Source organism: Mesoplodon mirus (genome assembly GCF_964341445.2).
Source record: "Mesoplodon mirus genome assembly, chromosome: 11".
NCBI lineage: Eukaryota > Metazoa > Chordata > Mammalia > Artiodactyla > Ziphiidae > Mesoplodon > Mesoplodon mirus.
In genome coordinates this window covers 98,285,149-98,309,539 of record NC_138987.1, presented here as the reverse complement: position 1 = coordinate 98,309,539, position 24,391 = coordinate 98,285,149, and the positions used below count along the sequence as shown (strand labels likewise).

The 24,391-nt window shown below is 46.1% G+C and overlaps 1 protein-coding gene across 1 annotated transcript; it reads left to right on the top strand.

Moving 5' to 3' along the window:
- Positions 1-47: 47 nt before the first annotated feature.
- NDUFA9 (NADH:ubiquinone oxidoreductase subunit A9) lies at positions 48-24,207 on the top strand. The gene is made up of 11 exons (XM_082636081.1): positions 48-153; positions 3,464-3,634; positions 3,981-4,078; positions 7,624-7,715; positions 8,916-9,057; positions 12,940-13,042; positions 16,296-16,363; positions 17,490-17,566; positions 18,743-18,838; positions 21,126-21,192; positions 23,632-24,207. Exons 1-11 carry the CDS (start codon positions 105-107, stop codon positions 23,800-23,802), a joined length of 1,134 nt encoding a protein of 377 aa, XP_082492207.1. The 5' UTR covers positions 48-104; the 3' UTR covers positions 23,803-24,207.
- The last annotated feature ends 184 nt before the right edge of the window (positions 24,208-24,391 follow it).

Sequence of the window (24,391 nt, the reverse complement as noted above, 5' to 3'; positions counted from 1 at the left end):
CGTTCCCGGTAAGCGCCTGCGCAGACAGCCGGGAAAGATGCCTTTTGACCCAGCTTAGTAGCCGTAGGCGGCCGAGCGCCGGCGGCGGGGGATTGTGGGAGAAGATGGCAGCCGCCGTTCACCCCCGAGTTGTCAGGGCCCTGCCAATGTCACGTAAGTGTCACCGGGAACGGCGGCCCCGGATCGGGAGTCCACGATGCGGATCTAAAGTTTTGGGAGTGGCATCGTGGTGCAGCGGTCGCGCTGAGTCCCTGGGCACCCTGGTTTTTCTAGGTCCGGAGCTGCCTCTGTCCAGTTCCTCCTTTTTCTCCCCTTCCCCGGCTCACGTATTAAATTGTGTACCTGGGAAGTGGTCTTCGCTGGGAGAACGTGAGCAACGCGAAGGGGAGAGGAAGAAGGGGGACATGTGGAAGATCGATAAACTCAGTACTGATAGAGTTGTAAGGGTTTGGGGTTATAAGAAATATTGGGGGGAAGGCGGGGGAGGAATCTGAAAAGGATGGGGGTAAAGGGTAGTGGAGAAAAGGTTCTTCATGGATTGACTTTATGACTTTGCGCAAACTCTTAATCGGTCTCAACTTCAGACTCTGCGCATCACAGTGGAAATGATCATACTACAACGTCAGGGAGTTTCTGAGAAGATTCAGTGAAGTAGTATTTATAAAGGCACTTTCTAAATCAAAAGCATTCCTACAAATGTGGAGGCGTTGAGGCCTCGGGGAGCGAGAGATGCTCAGGAGAGAGAAGAATCGGGACATAGTGGATTTTCAGCACATTTTTTCTAGGAAATTTGCTTTCCCTTTCTCCATATGACTAGTCAACACTGCCAATCTCCTAAAACTTTTAACACGTGCTTCTGTCTTATTCTTAGCTTTACAGAGAACAGAAAGGAATCAGATGGGAACAGTCTTTTTCCCACCATGAAAATCTAATAGCTGAGCTGGGATAATTCTCTGCTTTCCCTCCTCTTACAGTGTATGAGCTTCTCCTGGTCTGATGGAAGGCTAGTTCCGTCATTTGGCCTTTGATCCCATCCTCCCTTCCCTCTTCCTCCCCTCTCCTGAGTCATTAACATTTCCCCTCTACGGGGTCGTTCCCATCAATATCTAAATATGTTATAATCTTTCATATTAAAAGAACCCTTCCCGGGCCTCCCTGGTGGCGCAGTGGTTGAGAGTCCGCCTGCCGATGCAGGGGATACGGGTTCGTGCCCCGGTCTGGGAGGATCCCATATGCCGCGGAGCGGCTGGGCCCGTGAGCCATGGCCGCTGGGCCTGCGCGTCCGGAGCCTGTGCTCCGCAACGGGGGAGGCCACAGCAGTGAGAGGCCCGCATACCGCAAAAAGAAAAAAAAAAAGAAAAAAAAAAAAAAAAAAAAAAAAAGAACCCTTCCTGGGCTTCCCTGGTGGCACAGTGGTTGAGAGTCCGCCTGCCGATGCAGGGGACACGGGTTCGTGCCCCCGTCCGGGAAGATCCCACATGCCATGGCCGCTGAGCCTGCGCGTCCGGAGCCTGTGCTCCGCAACGGGAGAGGCCACACATCAGTGAGAGGCCCGCGTACCGCAAAAAAAAAAAAAAAGAACCCTTCCTTGTCTTCCTGTTCCTCTAGTCCCATTTTTCTTTGTCCTTTTACATCGTATCCCCTGAGAAGTATTCTCGATACTCCTCTTAGGACCTCCCTGCCGCACTCTCCTAATCCAATCAAATTGCTCTTGTTCAGGCCATTTACAGCCAACCTCTTCTAGATCCTAGGGTCCTCTGCCCTCCTCTTACTTCACTTTTCAGCAGCATTTGATAGAGTTGACTATTCTCTCCATCGATCACTTTCTTCTTTTGGCTTCTGGACACCATTTTCTTTTGTTTTTTTCTCTCACCTCACTGGGCCACTTTTCAATTTCCTTTGCAGGCTCTTTGGGTTCGTCATGTAACCCCTCTGAGCCTTGGTTTCCTCATCTGTAAAGTGGCAATAAAGATAGTGTGAAATAAAATAATGTCTATTAAGCGCTAAGAACGATGCCAGGTGCCTTTGTAAGTTTAGCTGTTATTTATACGTTATTATTGTGTCACTATTATGTGTCTGATCCGCATTGTTTGTTTCTAGTCTCTGTGGTTGCAGTAGCTATTCGGTAAGCTAGGCTTTTTCTCCAATTCCATACTTTTGGATGGGAAAATCAGTGGTTTCTGGGCAGAGTGCCACTGGAAAGTCAGCTCTAGAAAACAGAACAGACTTACTGATACTTTCTTAGTTACTTACTTATTTACTTTTGATGATTTTCATTAGTTGTTTATTAAGTCTGAAGTGTACTCTTATTTTTATTTTTTTTTAACTAATTAATTAATTAATTTACTTTTGGCTGTGTTGGGTCTTTGTTGCTGCGCGTGGGCTTTTCTCTGGTTGCAGTGAGCGGGGGCTACTCTTTGTTGCAGTGCGCTGGCTTCTCATTGCAGTGGCTTCTCTTGTTGTGGAGCACGGGCTCTAGGCCTGCGGGCTTCGGTAGTTGTGGCTCGCGGGCTTAGTTGCTCCACAGCATGTGGGATCTTCCCAGACCAGGGCTCAAACCTGTGTTCCCTGCATTGGCAGGCAGATTCTTAACCTCTGCACCACCAGGGAAGCCCCTGAACTGTACTCTTTTAAAAAAATAATCTCTTACCTCTATCTCCAACCCATATCATCAACTCTGTTTTTCATTCATCATCAGTTTTACAGTCTGTTCCAGGTACATCTTTTGCTGTTCCCTGCGCTGGGCTTATTCATTCCCACCCCTACGTTGTTAGATGTGTTACGTGTTTCACGTGGAAATCTATCTTTTCTGTTATTACTCTTTCAAATCTTTCTCAAAACACTTTATTCAGGAGTTCTTCCTCATGATTCTCTAACTTGTGGCACCTTTACTTTGCATTCTCTCTGCTCCTTTCATGTAGAGATTTATACTCTCTTAATTTGTAACTGTTTATTATTATCTTTCTTAACATGATTGATCTTTTTAGGTAAATTACATCCTATAGGGCAGGGAGTTTGCTTTCTAACTTTTATACATTTCCTTATGTCCTATGGATTTTTTGTTGCAATAATTTCTTTTTTTTTTTTTTTTTTTTTCCTTTTTGCGGTATGCGGGCCTCTCACTGTTGTGGCCTCTCCCGTTGCGGAGCACAGGCTCCGGATGCGCAGGCCCAGCGGCCATGGCTCACGGGCCCAGCCGCTCCGCGGCATATGGGATCCTCCCAGACCGGGGCACGAACCCGTATCCCCTGCATCGGCAGGCGGACTCTCAACCACTGCGCCACCAGGGAGGCCCAATAATTTCTGTTTATTATTGCTGTTGTTACTTAAATTATAAAAGTTAAATTTAAACTGTAACCTAAGTAAATGAAAATACTGATAGCAAAATAATGTCACGTTTCTAGGAAAAGAAGCTGTTTGAATTCATGGTCAATTTTATATATATTTTGGGATTCTCTTTAAGGTTCTTCTGTTACTACAATAGCCACATCTGTGTTTCATGGCCCACCCCAGCGCCAGCTTCATCATGCACTCGTACCTCATGGGAAAGGTGGGCGTTCCTCAGTCAGTGGGATTGTGGCCACTGTGTTTGGAGCAACAGGATTCCTGGGCCGCTATGTTGTCAACCACCTTGGTAAAGTTCCTTGTGTTCAATGTACTCCAAAGCCATTTATTACAGTTGCCTAATGAGAACTGTTTCTTTTCATTGTAATGGTGTTTTGAATTACTCCTATCTTGGATTTATGTAATTTTGGTCTGTTGTACGTTATGAGCAGGCCCAGACTTCCTATATAGGACGTTAATACAGGAAAGGGGGCTCTGAAAAGTTATGACATCTCTAGCATGGCAAAATATGTTTCTTACTAAAAATAGAATCAATTCACCTATCATACTAGAATTTAAATGTTACAAAATCACTGTTGTATAATGTAACCATATTATGTTAACGCTGATCCTTGTTCCAATCCATTCTTTTTTAGGTCGCATGGGGTCACAAGTGATCGTCCCCTACCGGTGTGAGCCATATGATACCATGCACCTTCGCCCGATGGGTGACCTGGGCCAGATTATCTTTCTGGTAAGAGCCCCTGTTACTGATTATTGAAGTTGATAAATGTAAATTACTAAGGTCATTTTTAGCCTAGAGAGGCAGTATAATAAAGCAGCAACTTCATCCCAGAGTGGACCAAGGGCATCCTCCATTCACAGGCCATTCTTGTAAACCCTAGTCCAGCAGTTAGCAAACTTTTTCTCTAAAGGGCCAGATAGGAAATATTTTAGGCTTTGCAGGTCATAGGCTTTTTATCATGTTTACTCAGCTCTGCCCTTGTAGCCTAAAAGCAGCTACAGGCAATACATAAACAAGTATAAACAAATGGGAGTGGCTGTGTAAAACTTTGTTTACAAAGCTAGATTGCAGGCTAGATTTGCCTGTGGGCCATAGTTTGCCAACCTCTGCTCTAAACCTATGCTGGCCAGTAGCCATCAGCCACGTGTGGCTCTTGAGCCCTTGAAACGTGGCTGGTGTGGATTGAGGTGCGCTGTAAGTGTGAATTACACATCAGATTTCAAAGACTTGGTTCGAAGAAGATAATATTCAATATATTGTTAATAATTTTTTACATTTATTACATATTGAAATAGTATTTTGGATAAATTGGGTGAAATAAAATATTAAAATGAATTTCACCTGTTTCTTTTTATTCTTTTAAAAGTGGCTAAGAGAAAATTTAGAATTACATACGTGTCTCGTGTTATATTTCTCTTGGACAGTACTTCGATAGAGAAAATCACAAATAGGGTGTTTTATAACTTGGTTGGCTTGGATAGACTTGACTTCCAACAGTTCTTCCTGAGCATTCACTTGCCAGCGGGGTAGGGGGAACTGTGTGGGGAGAACCTTCAAGGGAGTGATGAGAAATGTGTGGGCCCTTTTGGTTGTCACAGTGACCGGAGACCATACTGGTTTATTAGGCAGGGGCCAGGGATGCTGAGTATCCTACAGTACACAGGCCCTTTTCACAGAGAATGATGTTGTCCCAGTGCCTGCAGTTTCCTATGGAGAAACACTCCGGGCCTGGGTGCTTGGGTCAGCTGTTCTTGTAGCTAACTTTTCTTACTTTCATCATCCTGCCTGGGCCTGAGCGCTTCCACTGACACACTTTCCTCTTTTAAAAAATGTTTGTTAAATATCCTTAGTATCTATTTTATTCACATAGGTTATCTGTGACCTCATTAAATTTTGACTTATTTTTTTTAATTTATTTATTTTTATTTTTTTTTTTTTTTTTATTTTTTGCGGTATGCGGGCCTCTCACTGTTGTGGCCACTCCCGTTGCAGAGCACAGGCTCCCGACGCGCAGGCTCAGCGGCCATGGCTCACGGGCCCAGCCGCTCCGCGGCATGTGGGATCTTCCCAGACCGGGGCACGAACCCGTATCCCCTGCATCGGCAGGCGGACTCTCAACCACTGCGCCACCAGGGAAGCCCCTTGACTTATTTTTAATGGCATTTTCATTTATTCTTTACTGAAGGTTCACAAGCTAAATATAATATTTATATTGGAAATTTCTTATTTCTAAAGTGTTTTTCTTTTCCACAATCTTATTCTCAAGTATCTGCTTGGTATTACAGTTAGAGGAGCTTAGCCTTTTCCTAGTTCTTTGTGACTGATGATTATCAGTCATCTTGTCAATCCTCAAAATTGAGGTATTTCACAAGTGATGGACGAAAACTTTTACCGGCTTGCAAATGTGGAGTCATTGGAATTAAGCTGAATGGCATGCATTCCATGCTTTCCACGGATGTTTATTGTGTCTGCTCCGTTCCTGGCGCTGAGCTAAGCTTTGAGTGTGTCTTGTTGAACAAGACCACAGGGAACTCAGTCTTAACAGGGCATACAGACACAAAGTGCATAACTTTGAATACGGTCATGTTTATGAAAGGGGAAGCCCAGGAAAGTTGTAACGGGGGGGATGCCTCACTATATTGTTGTTGTTTATTTTTGAGAAGGATGGACCACATTGGGTGTGGGGTGCCGAGTTCCCCACTTGAGTCTCTGTTGGAAACTGCTGTCTGAACAGCCGTTTGGTTCACCAACCTGATCGTGCCCCTGGGCCTTTATTCCTGGGAATTTGGTTTCCTTTTTTTTTTTTTTTTAAAGTATTTATTTATTTATTTATTTTTATTAGTTTCTGCTTTATAACTAAGTGAATCAGTCATACATATACATCTGTTCCCACATCCCTTCCCTCTTGCGTCTCCCTCCCTCCCACCCTCAATTTCCTTTTGACTGCTACTCTCTGGGCATCACTCTTGGGCCATTCATGCAGTTATGCCGCAAGCTCTTCCCCTCTGAGTCTTCTTGGGTTCATCCTTTCCCACCCGTGTCATCTTCTCTGAAAAGGCCGTGTTAAGCTCGTTATGCGTAGAGCGCTGTTTTGGTTGAGTGTGTTGCTCACTGTGATGCAGATTTTCTGTATATTTCACTTACTCGTCATAGCAACCCTGTGGGGTAGGTTGTATTTTCAAGTTTTGCATGGAGTTTGGAGAGAGCATTTGTACACTGTTAGTAAATGGCAAAGTGGAATTTGCATTCTGTCTCTTGTACCGCGTTCGCCACAGTCAGTTGTAACCAGTGCTGCCTGCCGAGGGCTTCATCTTTTTGCCCTTGAATCTGCTTCCTGTAGCCCTCTCTCTCTTTTCTAAATTGCACAGGCATTCTATTGCTCGCTGTCTCTCCTTCTCCCCCAGCCCCCCCACTTCTCTTCCGTTCTCCCCTCTTTTCTCCCTCCCACCCCCCTCACTCACAGATACAACTAAGAAATCCATACTACTTATTATCTTCCTTCAAAATGCTTTAAAATTGTATTTTTCATTTTAACATAGAAAATGCTCTACCTTTGTCCGGGGGTCTTTAGTCCCTTGTCACTATTTTGGACAAGACACAATTGATCTGACTTAAGTCCTAAACGACTGCTCACAAGTGCAGGTCTCCACCGAAGTCTGCCATCGGCTCGCCCAGAACTGATAGGCAGGTCACTTCTCTCTGAGTGCTGTTTTCATGTCTTTAAAGCAGAGATGACCAGATCTGGGATGATAAAGAGTAAAGAGTTAAAAAGACATAAGAAAATAGTCATGAGTAAAGAAAATAGTCATGAGTATTCCCAGTTTAACTTTAACCTTTGAGAGACACCCCTCCTATCTCCCGTCTAACTGGTTGGTGCTAACAAGGGAAATTCAGTTTACCTCCCAAATGATCCTCGGTTCTTTGGCTGTATTTCATTCAGGAAGGGAGACTTGATTGCTAGGTTCCTTTACAGGCTACTGCGGGGCAGTTGGGAGGACAAAAATTGCTCTGCCCCTTGAAAATGAAGAGTGTCTTTTCTAGTTGTGTCACCTGCTATTACCTGAAGAAAGTGTGCTTTGGCCTCTTCGTTTCCAGAAGAGCCAGAGAATCAGCAGCGTTTCTGTTGTAGTCAGTGGAGCCGGTGTGAAATGGCACCGTCTCGTGCTGACAACAGATGGCCCGTTGTGAATCTTGCTGATGGGGGGAGCTACAGACGTGTTTTGTGCCAGGGTGCACCCCTGATGTTTTCATGTGACTGGCTCTTGCTGTTATAGGAATGGAACGGGAGAGACAGGGACTCAATCCGAAGAGCTGTGGAGCACAGCAACGTGGTCATTAATCTCGTTGGGCGAGAATGGGAAACCAGGTAAGTCTTTGACCCTCGTTTCTCCTTTGCAAAGCTGGCCTAAGGTTCAGTAGACATTTGTTGGGCACGTAACATGCCAGGGATTGTAGTTGTGACATTTTTTACTAGTTCATCGATGAGTGTTGACTGAACAACCTTTCCACAGCCAGTGACCACTCTCCCCACCTAACCCCTATCCTCCCCCAGCCGGGGATTCAGTTGGTGGTAAGTCTAGTATAAGAAGCAATAAAAAGCCACTGTGGATTGTGCCAGTGTGGTGGGTGTCATCACCTGCTGGGGTGGGGTTAGGAAGGAGGGTTTTCCTGTTCCACTGACCGACAAGCTGAACACTGGGTTTTCTCGCATGATCAGTGTTCTCGATCTCTTCTCCACGTTGTTAATCAAAGATGGCATGAGTACCAGTTTGAACAGTTCTTTTTAGCCCTTGTGTGGGTTGTTTATCAACAAATAATGTTTTAATCTTGTGGTTCCGCAGCACTCTGTTCACACCTCTTTCTTCACATTTATGAAAGTTTGACTTAGACTTATTTAGATATGTCTGCTTCATCACATATTTTTAAGTTCTTTGATGACTTGGAGGGTCTTATTCAACATTATAGCCCCCGTGATGACTAACAGTGCTTTGTACAGAGCAGGCACTTAGTTCATGTTGTTGGATCTAATTGGTGACTGATTTTTTTTTTTTTTTTAAATACGGAACGCTTCATGAATTTGCGTGTCATCCTTGTGCAGGGGCCATGCTAATCTTCTCTGTATCGTTCCAATTTTAATATATGTGCTGCCAAAGCAAGCACTGATGTATTTTTTTAGTTTCCTTTTTTTCCCCTGAGGAAAGCAAAGGCCTGGGGGTGAGCAGTGATTTCCCCTCCAGCACCCAGCACTTCTCCCCTCCCCACCCAATCAGTGCAGCCAGATGTTTTTAAAGGGCCTCAGCCTTGGGATTCCTTGAGGACAGAGATTAGTATGTATGCTGATTTATGACTTATAGTAAGCCTTACATTATGTATGGTAATGGCAGTGAGGAGGCCTGGAAAAATTTTTTTTAAATATTAGTTTTGACTTTGGGTTAAATCGTTGCTACTTAAAAGTGTAACTATTGATATTATGAATTCCAGCAATAGTATGAAAACCAGCTTATCACAGTATGCTTTGAAATCCCGAGTCAGGTGTTCTTAACCGATCCCTATTTTTTCCTTCCAGAAACTTTGATTTTGAGGATGTTTTTGTAAAGATTCCCCAAGCAATCGCTCAAGTGTCCAAGGAAGCTGGAGTTGAAAAATTTATTCACGTTTCACATCTGAATGCCGATATTAAAAGCTCTTCTAAGTATCTGAGAAATAAGGTAAGGAACAAGTTGATTTGGGAAGTGGTTCACAGAGCTTGAGTTTCTTAGCCCCTTGGAAACGTGAGTTTAAGTGAGAAAGGTTTCTCACTGATGTATCCAGAATCAAGGGGGATTTCTAATTCTCCATATCCAGAATGTGATTGTTGTGTGGCTGAGTTGTAGCTGAGTGCCTTCTGTTTGCAGGGAACTGTGCTAAGCGGCCTCAAAGATGGGTAGATCATACTCTTACCCACCGTCCAGGGTGTAAAGTTTCTTGGCACATCATAGACTTACAGAGTAAACACAAAAGGTAGAGTGTGCTTCCTGCATAAGAGTCATACCTGTGTCAGCCACCAGAGCTACAGGACCATCCTTCTTTCTCGTACCCCTTGCAGAGTCATGGTCTTATGCCATGCTTGGATGGGTGATGTGAAGGCTGGCGGTGACAGGATAAGTATTTGCCAGGGAAAATGGCTGTTCACATTGTAGTTAGGCTTCTTGGACTCCCAGAAACCCCACTGTGGTCCAGATTGTGCCTAGGGATTGAGCAGCCTGGTTTGGAGTCGGTCTGTAACCTGAAATGTTTTATCACCAGGGACTCAGCAGGGATTGCGGTGCCCAGGAATGCCTTCAGCGTTTGGTTCCTGCCGTAAGCAGCCTGCTTTGGGTCAGATTGATAAGGACCGCAGAGTTCCTTGACACTGGCTCCAGCTTTTGGTTCCACTGCATTCTTTAATTGACCAAATAATTTATTAAGCACCTACTACATGCTCCATGTTGTAGTAGGTGCTGGGGATACAGGGTAAATAGAACACAGATGGTCTTAGCCCACATCTAGTTTCTAGTCCATTGAGGAAAATAATTCCAGATGCACTAGGTGTTGCAAAGTAGCTTGGGGAATCTTTACAAAAACAACCTCCAAATCAAAGTTTCGGGAAGGAAAAAATAGGAATTGGTTAAGAACACCCGACTCGAGATTTCAAAGCGTTCCGTGATAAGCTGGTTTTCATACTATTGCTGGAATTCATAATATCAATAGTTACACTTTTAAGTAGCAACGATTTAACCTGAAGTCAAAATTAATACTTTTTAAAAATTTTACAGGCCTGTTCACCGTCATTACCGTACTTAACGTAAGGCTTACTATAAGTCATAAATCAGCGTACACAATATTCTCTGTATGAGAGTGAGAGAGAGGGAGTGAGAGAGTGAAGCCCGTGCCTGCCTCTGCCCTAGCATTCAGAGAATCACCCGCATTCGCAGTTGTTTGGAGGGGGCGGAGGTGGGGTAGTCAGTGGTGAGGGTGAGGGAAGGTTCGGCGGTGCCCCGCCCTCAGGCTTAAACCCCTGGATGGATGGTGTTCCTGTTGAACAAAATGAGGAACCCTTGAGAAGGACCGGGTGCTGGGGGCAGGGTTCTCAGCCTTAGTGGCCCATTAGAATCATGGAGGGGACTGAAAAATCCTGATGCCCAGGGCACCCAGACCAATGGAAATAGCCGCTCTGGGGGTAGCACTCGGGCATCAGTATTTACACCTCTCCCTGTGTAATCCCAATGTGTAGCACAAATTGAGGGGTATTATCTGTGGAGAATGGAAGAGGATGATCCAGTTTTGGACTCGGGTTGCATCTCAAGTGCATGTCAAGTCACCCAGGTCCCAGTGGAGAATGAGGCTCAAGATCCTGGAGCTCCAAAGAAGGAGTGTGGTGGGGGATATGAACGTGGGAATCCCCACTGTTTGTTGTTAATTGAAGCACCACGAGGGGACAAGGTGGCCTCATGGGGATGAGTCGAGAGCAGAGACCTCTGGACAGCACCCAGAGGAGCACTGACGGGGGGTCTGGGGGACGAGGACAAGGACGCACCTGCAAAAAGCAAACAAGAGGACTGAGCAGGGTGGACCCGGAGAGGCAGGAGGGACACCAGGAGAGTCTGAGGTTACAGAAGCGGGGGGAAGATGAAGAGGTGAGTCAGAGCTGCAGGGTCAGCCGGGGTCTACACCGCAGGTCCTCGTGGGCTTATCAAGAGCAGTTGGAGCAGGTGTCGGGGCAGCAGTGAGTGAAGAGCAGGCAGGGGCGGAGGCAGCAGGGACAGGAAGACAGCATCGTCCTCGGGTGGTTCACTAAGAGGAGGGAGGGGGGCAGGAGGCTGGGGGGGGGCGTGTGGAGTTGGAATTCCTGTTTCCTCTTAAGGTAGATGATCTTGACGTTGTTGAAGTGCTGGTGGGAAGGTGCAGGTAAGGGGAGCCTGACCGCAGATGTGGGCGGGAGTGATGGGCAGGTTCCTGAGAAAGTGACAGGAGGTGAGTTCCTCCACTCTGGTCAGGAAGGAGGAGAGAATGTTGCTTCGTGCACCTGGCTTTGCAGATTCAGCACTGGGAACACCAGGTGGTTTCTCTCTGCTGCTGTACTTTCTCCTTGACTTAGAAGATGAAGTCATTTACTGGAAGGAAGAGGGGAACATAAGGGAGAAATTTGAATAGAACAGAAAAGGTTTGAAATTTGTCAACTGGAAATGTAAACTAATTAGAAGGAAACCCTATTTCTGGGAAATGGTACGAGCCCGGTTAAAACTGGGGACAGGAATTTATGTGTTACCAATTGATGATTTGTACTTGTTTATTTTCCTGTAGCTCTGAAGGCAGCAGGAGTGCATGGCTTAAAGAAGGAGGCTAGTGGGGTTCTTCCAGGATTGGGATTTTGCCTGGTGGGTGGAGGAAAGGACAAAGGGACAAGTAGTCTACAGTGTCGCTAAGAGAGTGATGGACAGGTTGGGCCATGGAATCTAATCTGGGGCAAGGGGCGTTCGGGGGGATTGGTGTGGAGGAGGGCAGACCCAGTGGACCGGGGTCCCCGAGAAGTTGAAGGAACACATCTCAGGAGCAGAGAACAAGCAGGCTGGCAGCCCAGGAGCTGGTCATCTGAAAGCGGCACGTCTTCATGTCGGGCTCAGAGGAGGGGCGCTTGGGTTGTTCTGGTCTGAGGCCTCCAAGTGGAGAGTGGCTGAAGTGGGCTGGAGACGAGGTCCCTGGAGTTGAGAAGCTCAAGAAACGGAGGTCCAAGACCACCGGGGCTCTGATGTTACCCGCAGCGGGTGCGGGTAGGCAGGATGGCTGAACCAGGTGCTGGCATCTGCACCTTGTCTAGGAAGTGAGTCTGCTCTGATTTTTCTTCTTTCTTCTTCCGCATAAACTTCCTTAGAATAAATATGGGAAGAAACCCAGCAAAGAGCTCTAAGAGGTGGAGCATTTTTATGTGTTAGTAATTTTTAAAAAACTTTTGTGTAGACTTGTTTCCTCCTTACCATGAGGAATGGATTCCAGATCCCCCAGTGGATGCCTGAAACCGAGGGTGGTACTGAGCCCCGTATATACTTTGCTTTTTCCTATATGCACACACCTATGATAAAGTTTCGTGTATGAATTAGGCACAGTAAGAGACTAACAACAATAACTACTAATAAAGTAAACAGTTATAACAATAGACTATAATAAAAATTTCATGAATGTGGTCCCCCGTTCTCTCACTCAATATCTGCTGACTGTACTCACCCTTCTTCTTGTGACGATATGAGATTCCCGTGCCAGCAGGCCCGAGCAGGATGACATGAGATTTCATCACGCCGCTCAGAACAGCACACAATTTAAAACTCATGAATTATTTCTGGAATTTTCTGTTTAATATTTTTGGACCGCAGTTGACCGCGGGTAACTGAAATTGTGGCAAGCGAAACTGAATATAAGGGTGGGGACGGGGGGTGACCGTAGCTGAGTGTTACGAATAATATGATTCCCTTAACCTGGAGGAAATACGACCTTGAAATACGCGTAGCGTCCCCATAGTGGAAGGAGTGGGAGCTTCGTTAACTCACCGCAGAGCTCTGTTGTGTTTGGTTGTTTAGGCTGCTGGAGAGAAAGAAGTGAGAGACACATTTCCAGAAGCTACCATCATAAAGCCATCGGACATCTTTGGAAGAGAGGATCGATTCCTCAATTATTTTGCAAGTATGTCTTCTTCCTTAATAGTTGGAGGGGGAATGCTGGTTAACCAGGTTGAAGTTAATCACAAGCAAACTATGTTCTCTGACTGGAAGATGGAGGTTGTATTTTTTTCTCCTCGAGTTGCCTTTTTCTCCCCAAAGTTTCTCCTTCTCCAGTCAGCATGGTCCCTCTCGTGATCTTCGTCACTCTGTATCCAAAGAAGCAGCTTAGATGCCTGGAAGGAGCATGGACTTGGGAGTTCGAGACCTGACTGTGAATTGGGTCCTGGGACTAACCAGCTCTGGGACTCTGGCAGGTCTTTGAATATAGCAGCTTCTTCATCCGTTAAGATGAACATGATGATGTCTACCTGAGGTCCAGTGTGCTGGTTAATGGGGTAGCTAGCTTATGTTACAGCACCTGGCGTGGGGTCAGTGCCTCATTTATACTTGGCCTACGAAGCCCCAGTTTTCTTAGTGGCGCCTCACTTTCAGTCTGTTTTCCAAGTCACTTAGGTGTTGGTTTTGAAAGACAAAGAGGTAGCATCCTACTTTGTCAGACACACGTGATAGGTCATAAGAGTGGGGTCCTAACCTGCAGGATTAGTGGCCTCAGAAAAAGAGGAAGAGAGAGATCATTCTCTCCCTCCCTGTGTGCCCTGAGGAAAAGCCATGTGAGAACGTAGCCGGCTGCCTGTAAGCCAGGAAGAGAGCTCTCACCAGGAACCAGCTCCGCCGATACCTTGATCTTGGACTTTGCTGTGTCCAGAGGTATGAGAGAAATAAATTTCTCTTGTTTAAATAAGCCACTCAGTCTGTGGTATTTTATTGTGGCAGCCCGAGCAGACCACACAGTCTTAGCCATTTCTAAGTGTACAGTTCAGTACCGTTATGTGTATTCACATTGTACTGCAAACAATCTCCAGACCTCTTTCCATCATGCAAAACTGAAGCTCTGTATCCATCACACAACTTCCCATTCCCCCCTCCCCCCAGCCCCTGGCAACACCGTTCTACTTTCTGTCTGTGAATTTGACTACTGTAGGTACTTCATATAAGTGGAATCAGACAATGTTTGTCTTTTTTGTGACTAGCTTATTTCACTTAGTATAATGTCTTCAAGGTCCATCCATGTTGTAGCATGTGACAGGATTCCCTTCCTTTTAAGCTGAATAATAATCCATTGTCTGTATAGACCACATTTTGTTTATCCGTTCGTCTGTCAGTGGACACTTGGGTTGCTTCCACCTTTGCATTATTTTATCTGAATAATGCTGCTATGAACATGGGTGTACAAATATCTCTTTGAGACCCGACTTTCAGTTCTCTGGGATATATATCCAGAAGTGAAAATGCTGGAGCATATCGTTCTATTTTTAATTTTTGGAACTACCATGTGTTTTTCCTTAATGTCTGTACCATTTTACATTTCCACCAACAGTGCACAAGGTTCCAATTTTTCCATGTCCCCGTCAACACTTGTTATTTTCTGTTTTTTTGATAGTAGCCATCCTCATGGGTATGAGGTAATATCTGATGGTTTTGCCCTAATGATTAGTGATGTTGAGCATCTTTTCATGTGCTTGTTGTCCATTTGTATATCTTATTTGGAGAAATGTCTACTCATGTCCTTGCTCATATTTTAATTGGGTGGTTTTTTGTTATTGTTGAATCATTTTGGATAGTAACCCCCTTCCTATCAGACGTATGATTTGCAAACATTTCCTCTCATTCTGTAGGTTGCATTTTTACACTGTTAATTGTGTCCTTTGTTTCACAGAAATTTTTAATTCTGATGTAATCCAGTTTGTCTATTTTTACTTTTGTTGCCTGTGCTTTCGGTGTCATAGCTAAGAAGTCATTGCTAAATCCGTTGTCATGAAGCTTTTCCCCTGTGTTTTCTTCTAAGGGTTTTGTACTTTTAGCTCTTAGGTTTCGGTCTTTGATCCAGTTTTTGTGTATGGTGTGAGGTAAAGTTCACTTTCATTCTTTAGCCTATGGATATTCAGTTTTCCCAGCATCATTTGTTGAAAAGACTATCATTTCTCCTTTGAATGGTGCTGGCACCTTGTCAAAAAGTTTTTGGCCAGATGTGCAATGATTATATCTCTCTATTCCATTCCATTGGTCTATGTCTGTCTTTATGCCACTGTTTTGATCACTATACACTGTTCTGATTACTGTAGCTTTGTAGTAAGTTTTGAAATCAGGAAGTGTGAAACCTCCAACTCTTTTTCTTTTCTTTTTCAAGATTGTTTTGGCTATTTGGGGTGTCTTAATATTCCATATGAATTTTAGAATGGAGTTTCCTGTCTTTCTGCAAAAAACACCATTGGGATTTGGATAGGGGTTGCATTAAATCTGTAGACTGCTTTGGGTAGTATTGACATCTTAACAATATTAAGTTTTCCAATCCATGAACATGGGATGTCTTTCCATTTGTGTCTTTTTAAATTTCTTTCAGCAATGTTTTGTAGTTTTTAGTGTGCAAGTCTTTAACCAACTTGGTTTAGTCTTTCCCTAAGTATTTTGTCCTTTTGGATGCTCTTATAAATAATTTCTACTTTTAAAAGTTTTTTTTAAGGGACTTCCTGGTGGTCCAATGGTGAGGACTCCACGCTTTCACTGCAGGGGGCACAGGTTCAACCCCTGGTCTGGGAACTAAGATCCCAGAAGCCGCGTGGTGTGGCCAAAAAAAAAAAAAAAAAAGTTTTTTTAAGAAAATCTTTTTTTACCTTTACATTTAAGCCACTTGGGATTTTGTTTTGGCTTATGGCAAGATGTGAGCCATTTCTTTCTTTTTTTGTTTTTTTCCTTCAAAGAGTAGAATGATTATCTCAGCGTCATCTATTAAATACTTCCATTCTCTACGTATTTGTGGTACTGCATTCGTCATACACTAAATTCCTATTTCCACCTACGTCTTTCTCTGGGTTAGTTGTATTGCTGATCTGTTGATTAGAATAGGGTGCAAGTAGAGTGCAGTCTTGGGAGTGGCCATGAGCTTAGCACTGCAGAGTGGAAGACAGGTAGACAAGCCGCCTGACTGCGTTCCCTTGTTCTCTGTGTCCCTAAGCATTTGGCCCTTTTACTTTCTATGTTTGTTGTGTGAAAAACAAATGGCTGCCCCTTGTAGGATCATTAACTGCCTCAGAGTTAGCTACATTTATTTCATTATTTTTACTACACAAAATGGTTATGCCAGCTTGGGGCACCTGGAGATGCGTGGGTCTTCAGGCAGCCTAGGCCTTCTAAGAATGTTGTCTTTCTTCTGCCAGGTATTCGATGGTTTGGTGGTGTCCCTCTTATTGCCTTGGGCAAGAAGACAGTGAAACAACCAGTATATGTAAGTACCCTGGATAAAGGAGCTTTCTCTGAATTCAAGAGTCAGGTGATCGGTTTTCCAGTTTTATCCTAATCCTGTAATTCCATCATTTTCATCTTTGTCAGCTTGCTTTGACTAGTTGCCTCTCAGTTTACCTAAGAGGTACATATATTCTCTGTCTTCACTTGTTCATTCATTTAAGAAAACTGTATTGAGCCCTTAATGTGCTAGGCACACCGCACTTCACTGGGAATATTGAGATGCTAACGACACAGACACACATTGCTGTCCTCAAGATGGTCAGAGGCAGGTCAGCAAAACAATTGTCATAAAGCATAAGTGCTATGACAGGAGAGGGTTTTACGTAAATATGTCAGAGGACACCTACTCCAGACTTGAGGGTCAGGGAAGGCCTCCAAGGAAATGACATCTTACGTGAGACCCTAAAGATGATTCACATGCAGAGGGAGCGGTGTGTACGGGGGCCCAGAGGTGAGAGAGCATGTTGGAGTCCACATTGTGTTGCACCAGGGTCTCTCAGCTGGGGCACTGTGGACTTCCTGGGCCGGTAACGCTTTGCCATGGCGGCTGCTGTGAAATGTGTGGCCGCATTCCTGGCCTCCAGCCACCAGGTGGCAGTAGCAACCCCAAGCTGTGACAACTAAAACTGCCTCCAGTCATTTGCCAATGTCCCTTGGGGGCCAAAATCACCCCTAGTGAAAACCATGGGGTCTGAAATCATGTAAGATTATTATTATTTTTAAAAGTTGAAATGGTAGAATATTGGCAGTTCTGTGTGGTTTGGACTAATGGTTTGTGATAGCACAGTGACAGCGAGAGGAGGAGGGTGGGGGGGTGAGGTTGGAGCCGGTGGGAGAGGCCAGGATGCCCGAGAAGCTAACGTGCTCCGACTGGAGAAGGTATTCAGGTGACCCTCCCATGTGGAGGTTACCTGAGCTCTTGAGAGGTGGGTTCTTTTAGGAGCGTTCTGAAAACAATGACGTCATCATTCTGTTGTTGTGATCCATGTGGCCTGCTTTCCTTCCTCCCTCCCTCCCCTCCTCCCTCTCTTCCTTTCTCTCCCCCATCTCTCTCTGTTTCTCTCTCTTTCAACAGTTACATAAACATGTGTTATAATTTCTTGTAGATTGTGGATGTCACCAAAGGAATTGTTAATGCAATTAAGGATCCAGATGCCAGAGGGAAAACTTTTGCCTTTGTTGGGTAGGTGGCTGGAGTTTGACTTTAAAATAGCGCAGCCTGTTAAAATGAAAGAACCGTGATTTACAACAACAATAATTTCTAAACATGGTGCTCACAGGTCTGTTGGTTGCATTTTTCAGTGCCTTTCTTGGATGATATTTATTCCAGAAACCTTACTGTCTTGGCCCTGAGGCCAGTATATCTCAAAGAACCATCCAAAGGCCATCATTATCAGAAGCTCCTGAATGCTTATATTAAATCCGAATTGAGGGAACCTAGGAATCTGCTTGAGTAAATGATTCTTCTGTCACCAAAGTCTGAGAACCCCTGCCCTAGACTATTATGTAGCCATAGTCCAGTGACCCCCAAGGATGGTTTTGTGCTACTCCAGTGATGTTTTTAATATATCAAAGGATAATCAAACAAAACACTTTTAGGGAGTAAGTACAGTTGCAAAATCAAATTAATTTTGCTAGATTATCACGATGCCCCAAAAGGTTGGAAATGGCTGGCTTAGGGTACAGTTTCTAGTGCTTTGCAAGACTGATCATTTGTTGTATGCTCTCTTTGTTGAAATTCGCTCTCAGGAGAAATGGGGCACAGTTAAGCTATGTGACTTACCTGAAATTATTCAATCATGTCACAGCTAGGTTTAAGACCTTTTTACTGAATTAATTAAAACTAAAACACTAAGACCCGGGCTTCCCTGGTGGCGCAGTGGTTAAGAATCTGCCTGCCAGTGCAGGGGACACAGGTTCGAGCCCTGGTCCAGGAAGATCCCACATGCCGCGGAGCAGCAAAGCCCGTGTGCCACAACTACTGAAGCCTGCGTGCCTAGAGCCCATGCTCCGCAACAAGAGAAGCCACCACAATGAGAAGCCCGCACACAGCAATGAAGAGTAGCCCCCGCTTGCTGCAACTAGAGAAAGACCACACACAGCAGCGAAGACCTAATGCAGCCAAAAAAGAAATAAATAAAATTTTAAAATAAATTAAAATATAAATATAAGGGGATGAGAAGTTAAGTTTATTATTATATATTAAGTTTATTAACTTCATCTTTCTTTGTGCTAATCTGTATTTCCTATAGTGCGTATGTGTTTCCTTTTTCATAAGAAAGATGTTATTTTGTAAAACTAAGAACGAAAGTTTGTGGGGAGCAAATAATCTGAAGAACTGTGAATTTTCTGTTTGTAGGCCCAGTCGGTACGTCCTCTTTGACCTGGTGCAGTACATCTTTGCCGTGGCTCACAGACCCTTCCTGGCATACCCTCTGCCACATTTTGTATATCAGTAAGTAAAGTGCTGCTTTTTGTGCCTTCTAGAAAAGAGCTAACTAGAGACTTCGTTTGTAATGCTCCCACCCAGGGGTTAGAGGGAGTACGTCCGTTGCGGTGAAATCTGGGAATCTCTAACCAGGAGGTGCTTCTGATATCTTGACATTCATCTAGGACAGAGCCAGAGGAGTTTAAGAAAGGGAATGTTGATTTGTGGGTGAGAAAAACACTGTGTTGGAAGGTTGAATCTACAGGTCTTCAGATTCTCCTGTTAGAAGCCACTGAGTTTAATTGGCAGCGTCTTGCTTGGCAGGTCATGTGAAGGAGCAATCACGTTTCCCTCTGTTTCATCCACTCACCCAGGAGGGGGAAAGGGGCCTTCCTTCATTAAGGCCGTCTGATCCCGGGGTTGGGGAAAGGAGCCAGGTCAATTCAGCCGCTTCCTACAGTTGCCTTATTTGCTTTTCCTGCTTCTTGCTTCACTTCTCCCCTCTGTAGGTTTAGCATCTTGGAATGATCACACACTGCGGTCCTGGTCAGGGAGACTTTCACATCCAGTTTGCCAGAGATTGACTGATGAAGCAACACAGCAGCTCACTTCTTCATTCATTTGGTCATTCAGTCATTCAACAAACATTTCTTGTTGCCAGCTGTGTCTTAGGCAACGTACCAGGCACTCAGGATGTTACAGTAAACCCTCAAAAAAGCTTCTGACCTAACAGAAGTATCAGAGAGATAGACAGAAAGCAGTGTGATGGTAATATTTACTGGGAGTGTTCCGTCTTTCAGGCTGCCTTCTTCATCTCATTTAACACTCCCAGTGACTCCGAGGTGAGTGGGGCAGAGTGGAAGATCAGGGCTGAGGAGTATCTCCATTTAAAGGACCAGCAGAGCAAGAGCAGTTTGTCAGGGGAGCTAGAAGAGGGTAATCAGAGGCTCAAGTGAGAAATGGAGAGACTTTGGCCTCCTGGGCACCAAAGGAAAGGGGGTGCTTCAAGGAGGGAATGCCTTTTAAGGAGAGGAGCATTGCTATTTTGTTCACATCTGTGTCTTCAGCACCTAGAACAGTGTTAGGCACACAGTAGGCCTTTTGTTAACGTTTATGGAATGAAATGCTGTAGAAAAGTCAGGTAAGATAAAGACAAAAGGGCATCCACTGGAGCTAGCGGTGAGGTCATTTGTGGTGCGGGCCTCGGGACAGTGGAAGGGTATCAGCCAGTTTGCAGGGAGCTGCTTTCGCGGTTGTGCCTACACCTGAGGCTTATCTTGGAGCTGGCATATGCCCATGGCGTGGCCCCCGAGGACCCGAAAATACAGACTGGAGGTGATGTGTTAGCGTAGAACCAGAGCAGAGGATTGTAAGCGGTATGTTTTGTTTTGTTTTTTTAAGTCAGTGAAGTGTCCTTTTGTTGCCATTGGAACAGGTTGGCTGGAATCTGAGGCTTGAACATAGGTTCCTGGAGAAATTCTGACCAATCTTCAGCTTCCTTTTTCATTTTTTTATACCTCCCTTTGGAATGTTTTTCAGGTTTTTAAAAAGCTGCGGAGCCCTGGGTTTGATGACTTTTGACCTAAAGGCCCATTAGGACAATCAGATAAAAGCAGAGCCGGCCTGGCCGGAGGGGTGGTTGCTGCTCAAAGCACACACTCCCCGCTCTGCCTCCAGTCCTCTGTGGGGACCCCGAGGAATTCCTAGGGACCTCCCTGTCCTGAAGACACGTGAGACAGGAACTCAGGTGGCAGATAAGGAGACGCCCGGGTTTCAGTAGGGTGAAGAGATGGTGCTGAGGAGGCAGGTGGCCCCTCTTGTCCGGGTTTTCTCTTGGCTTCCTCATTTGAACCGTAGATCTTAGGCATCTCCTAACTTTTGGGTTTTTTGGTTCTCTCGGGTCCCCTACTTTTAAGGCTCACGCTTTCTATCTTGCATACTGCCTGGCTCGCCCTGTGTCCTTGACAGAAGCCTGTTTGAGCGTCTGGGGCTTAACTTTGATTGAATGTGACAGGTGTCACTGAACGTTGGATCTTTTTTGTTTGTCTTGTTGCTGAGGCAGCTGTACTGTAAGTTTTTCCGATCCACTGTCCCTTTGGTGGGAGCCTAGGAGAGCCACGGTGAGGCGATCAGGCTGTTGGCTTGAAAGGCGAGGCCACCTCCCAGGCACTGGGGCCAGGAGGTTCGGATGTTTGTTCGTTTCTTTAAAAACCTGCAGTGACTTCCTGGCTCCCCGGCAGCCTCCCTTGTTTGCTTGGCTTGAACATCGAGCAGAGACGCTCACCACATGTGCCTTGTTCATTCTTCTTTCCAGATGGCTAGGTCGACTCTTTGAAATGAGTCCGTTTGAGCCCTGGACCACGAGGGACAAAGTGAAGCGGGTGAGTATGAGGGTGATGAACACTTGCCCGGGCGAATGCCGGGCAGAGAGCCGCGGAGATGGGTGAGTGAGTGTCGAGCTTGCCACGTGCTTGTCTGCCTTCCTCGTGTCTGAGGTCAGCCCCTCCCTCGTGCACAAAATGCACCCACGCCCAGCCTCTCCGGGGTCCTATCTTTGACATTTTCAATTTTCCTTTCTCCGCTGGATCATCTCCATCCACATACAGACAGACATGCCTTAACACTAGCTCTGTGTTTTTTTAAAGGCCGAAGTCCCTCCCTGGGCCCATCGTGTCTGGCCGCTGCCCTGTTTGTCTGCGTCCGTGTGCATCAGACTCGTCAGAAGAGCTGTCTCTACCTGTGGTTGACAGCCTCTTACCTCCTTCTTGCTTTAACGCACTCCTGGCTTTTATTTCCGTGTCTCCCCCAGCCCGGCTCTGTTCCCGGTCACCTGTGGGCTCTGTGCCGTCAACTCCACGGTCAGCACTCTGCCCTGCCCTCACCCCATCTGTGAGCCGCATTGGTCAGAGGCGCCGCTCCTGTCCTCTTGAAACCCCGGTTTCCACCTGCGCTCTCCACATTCTCTTGCTTCTCGTGCTCACTCGGTCTCCCTGGTTCACCCTCTGTCCCTGGTCTCTGAAGGTGGGGACCAAGGGCTCTGTCCTCAGCCCTTTCCTGTCCTTGCTCTTTCTCTGAGCGACCTTCATCTCGCCCCGGGCTCCGGCTGCTGTCTGTGAGCTCCTGGCAGCGGCTTCAACTCCAGCCCTGGATGGCCTCCCTGCCCACCCAGCTGCAGGCCTCACATCTGTTTAGCTGTGTAATAGTTACCCGAAACACGGCTCGTCCGAGAGTACAATGGCAAACCCGCTTCTCTCCTAGCCCCTCTCAGCTCAGTTACGGATATCACTGTTCTCTCTGTTGCTCAAGCCAAAAATCTGGAAGTCCTCCATGATTTCTTCCTTTCCTTCCCCATGTAAACAGTACTGTCCCATCCTTCCTGCTGTGATGGAAATGTTCTGTCATCTCTAGTGTTCAGAAAGTAGCCACTGGCAACAGTGACTGTGGAACGCCTGAAACATGGCTAGTGTGACTGCAGAAATAAGATTTGAGCTTTATTAAATTCGTATTGGACAGCACAGGTCTGGCCCATCAGCAGGTATTGATGGGAAACCAACTGTATGCTAGATCTCACCTCCCTCTTCCTACCTTTTTATTCAGCTTTTTATTATGCAAATGTTTATAATAGCATTGAAAGTTTTCCACTTCCAGAAGGGTAGAGGAAATCACTCTACGCACTCTGATCCAGGAGGGTAGCTCATCCCTTCCGTAGCCTCTGGACCAGCTCCCGCTGCCTCTTGGCCCCTGTAGTGCGCTGACCCCTTCCTGTCTCGCTGTCTCCAAGCTGGTCTCCCTCACTGATCGCCTGCCCGCTGCGTGTAGAAGTGTTTATGTAGAAGTATTTCCAGGGAGGGTACAAAATAAAATACACACACTCTGCCGTCTCTGCCTGTGAAAACCTATTGGCCTTTTACCAACAGGCAACAGCCAGGGTGTCCTCTGAATGTTACTTGAAAGCTAAGATATTCACAAGATGGAAGCATAGTCCTTGGGGAACAGACGTGAACAGGCAGCTGTTATCCCAAGGCGTCCTTTCTATGTTCAGGAAAGATCGGGCGGGAGAACTGATGGCCAGGACGCTTCAGCGTGTCTGACGGATGCGCCTCTTACATTTGTCACTGAGGAAGTGTTGGGGCAGCGGGCTGCTGGGTTCCGGATTTGATCTGGGGAGACAGCTTGACCGCTCTTCCGTGGAAGGATGGCAGACGTGCTCAGGTGGGAGGATGGGGGTGCACGCTGCTCTGGGTGGAGACCGAGCCTGTTCGTTTGCTTGAGGATGAGCCGGGGTCTTTGGAATGTCAGGGCTCACCCTCCTTCCCTGCAAACAAGGTGGGTTTGGATTTTGAGATCTATAGTCAGCATTAGTCAGCCAGCTTAAGTAGAGCTGGAGACAAAGGTTCTTGGATTGTCGCTGAATAATCTTGATTCAGCAAAACTGAGGCAGAAAGCTGTGCTCGGAGAACAGGCCCAGGGGATCCTCACGATGGGCTGGTTTTGCCTCAGCCTGTTTCTCTACCGAGCCTCACAGATGTGATGACCTGTCTGCTCCAACCCAGACTGACTGCTGTTTAACCCTCACCGGAGCCTGGGTTTTGTACTCGCGGATAGACCCTGAGCTGACACTTGCCTTTCCCTCCACGAGCCCTTTTCTGTGGTCTGCTTTCGGTGGTTCTGGGCATCAACCCCTGCCCCGTATCCTTTGAAACCAGTGAAGTCTCAGCCGCGGGACTCAGGCCGGCCTGCGGGTTGGAGTGTTTGCGAGGCCAGCGCTCCAGGTCCTTGGCCGCTTTTCAGCGCTCTCTGCGCGTCTTGTTTACTCACAGGTGCACATCACAGACATGACCCTGCCTCACCTGCCCGGCTTGGAAGACCTGGGTATTCAGGCCACGCCCCTGGAGCTCAAGGCCATTGAGGTGCTGCGGCGTCACCGCACGTACCGCTGGCTGTCTTCTGAGATTGAAGATGTGAAGCCAGCCAAGACAGTCACTGTTTAGTGGCCCCTGAGCTGCCCTTGGTTTTTGGTGTCATTCGGGTCACTAGCGACCAGACCACCTTTGGCAGAGAATCCTGTGCATCGTGCGTAAGAGCCCCTATTAAAACATCTGAGATCAAATTCTTTGCCAACATTTTCTTTCTTGATTTACAAAGGGAGAGATTCAGCCATCTAGAATTTGAGCATTATTTTCTTTAAATTTATATATTTAATAGTGACACATATATATCTTATTCTCTGAAATCCTGGAAGATTTGAATGCCCTTCTGTCAGGCCACTCCTTGTGAATGTTCCGGAAGATGAGAACCGCTTTTTAAGGTCAGAATATTGTGAAGCCCCCGTGTGATATATGATGCCTTTTAATAAACACTAATTGAGAAAAGACACAATGAATGTCCCATAACTAATCTGAATTTATCCACACTTTGGGTATTTTTTTTTTTTTTTTTTTTTTTTTTTTTTGCGGTATGCGGGCCTCTCACTGCTGTGGCCTCTCCCGTCGCGGAGCACAGGCTCCGGACGCGCAGGCCCAGCGGCCATGGCTCACGGGCCCAGCCGCTCCGCGGCATATGGGATCCCCCCAGACCGGG

Excerpts from the sequence above, each read along its gene's own strand:
- NDUFA9 (XM_082636081.1), top strand. The coding sequence starts at position 105 with ATGGCAGCCGCCGTTCACCCCCGAGTTGTCAGGGCCCTGCCAATGTCA. Across the intron at positions 13,043-16,295 it reads ATTCCTCAATTATTTTGCAA|GTATTCGATGGTTTGGTGGT; the intron begins GTATGTCTTCTT and ends TTCTTCTGCCAG. Across the intron at positions 16,364-17,489 it reads CAGTGAAACAACCAGTATAT|ATTGTGGATGTCACCAAAGG; the intron begins GTAAGTACCCTG and ends AATTTCTTGTAG.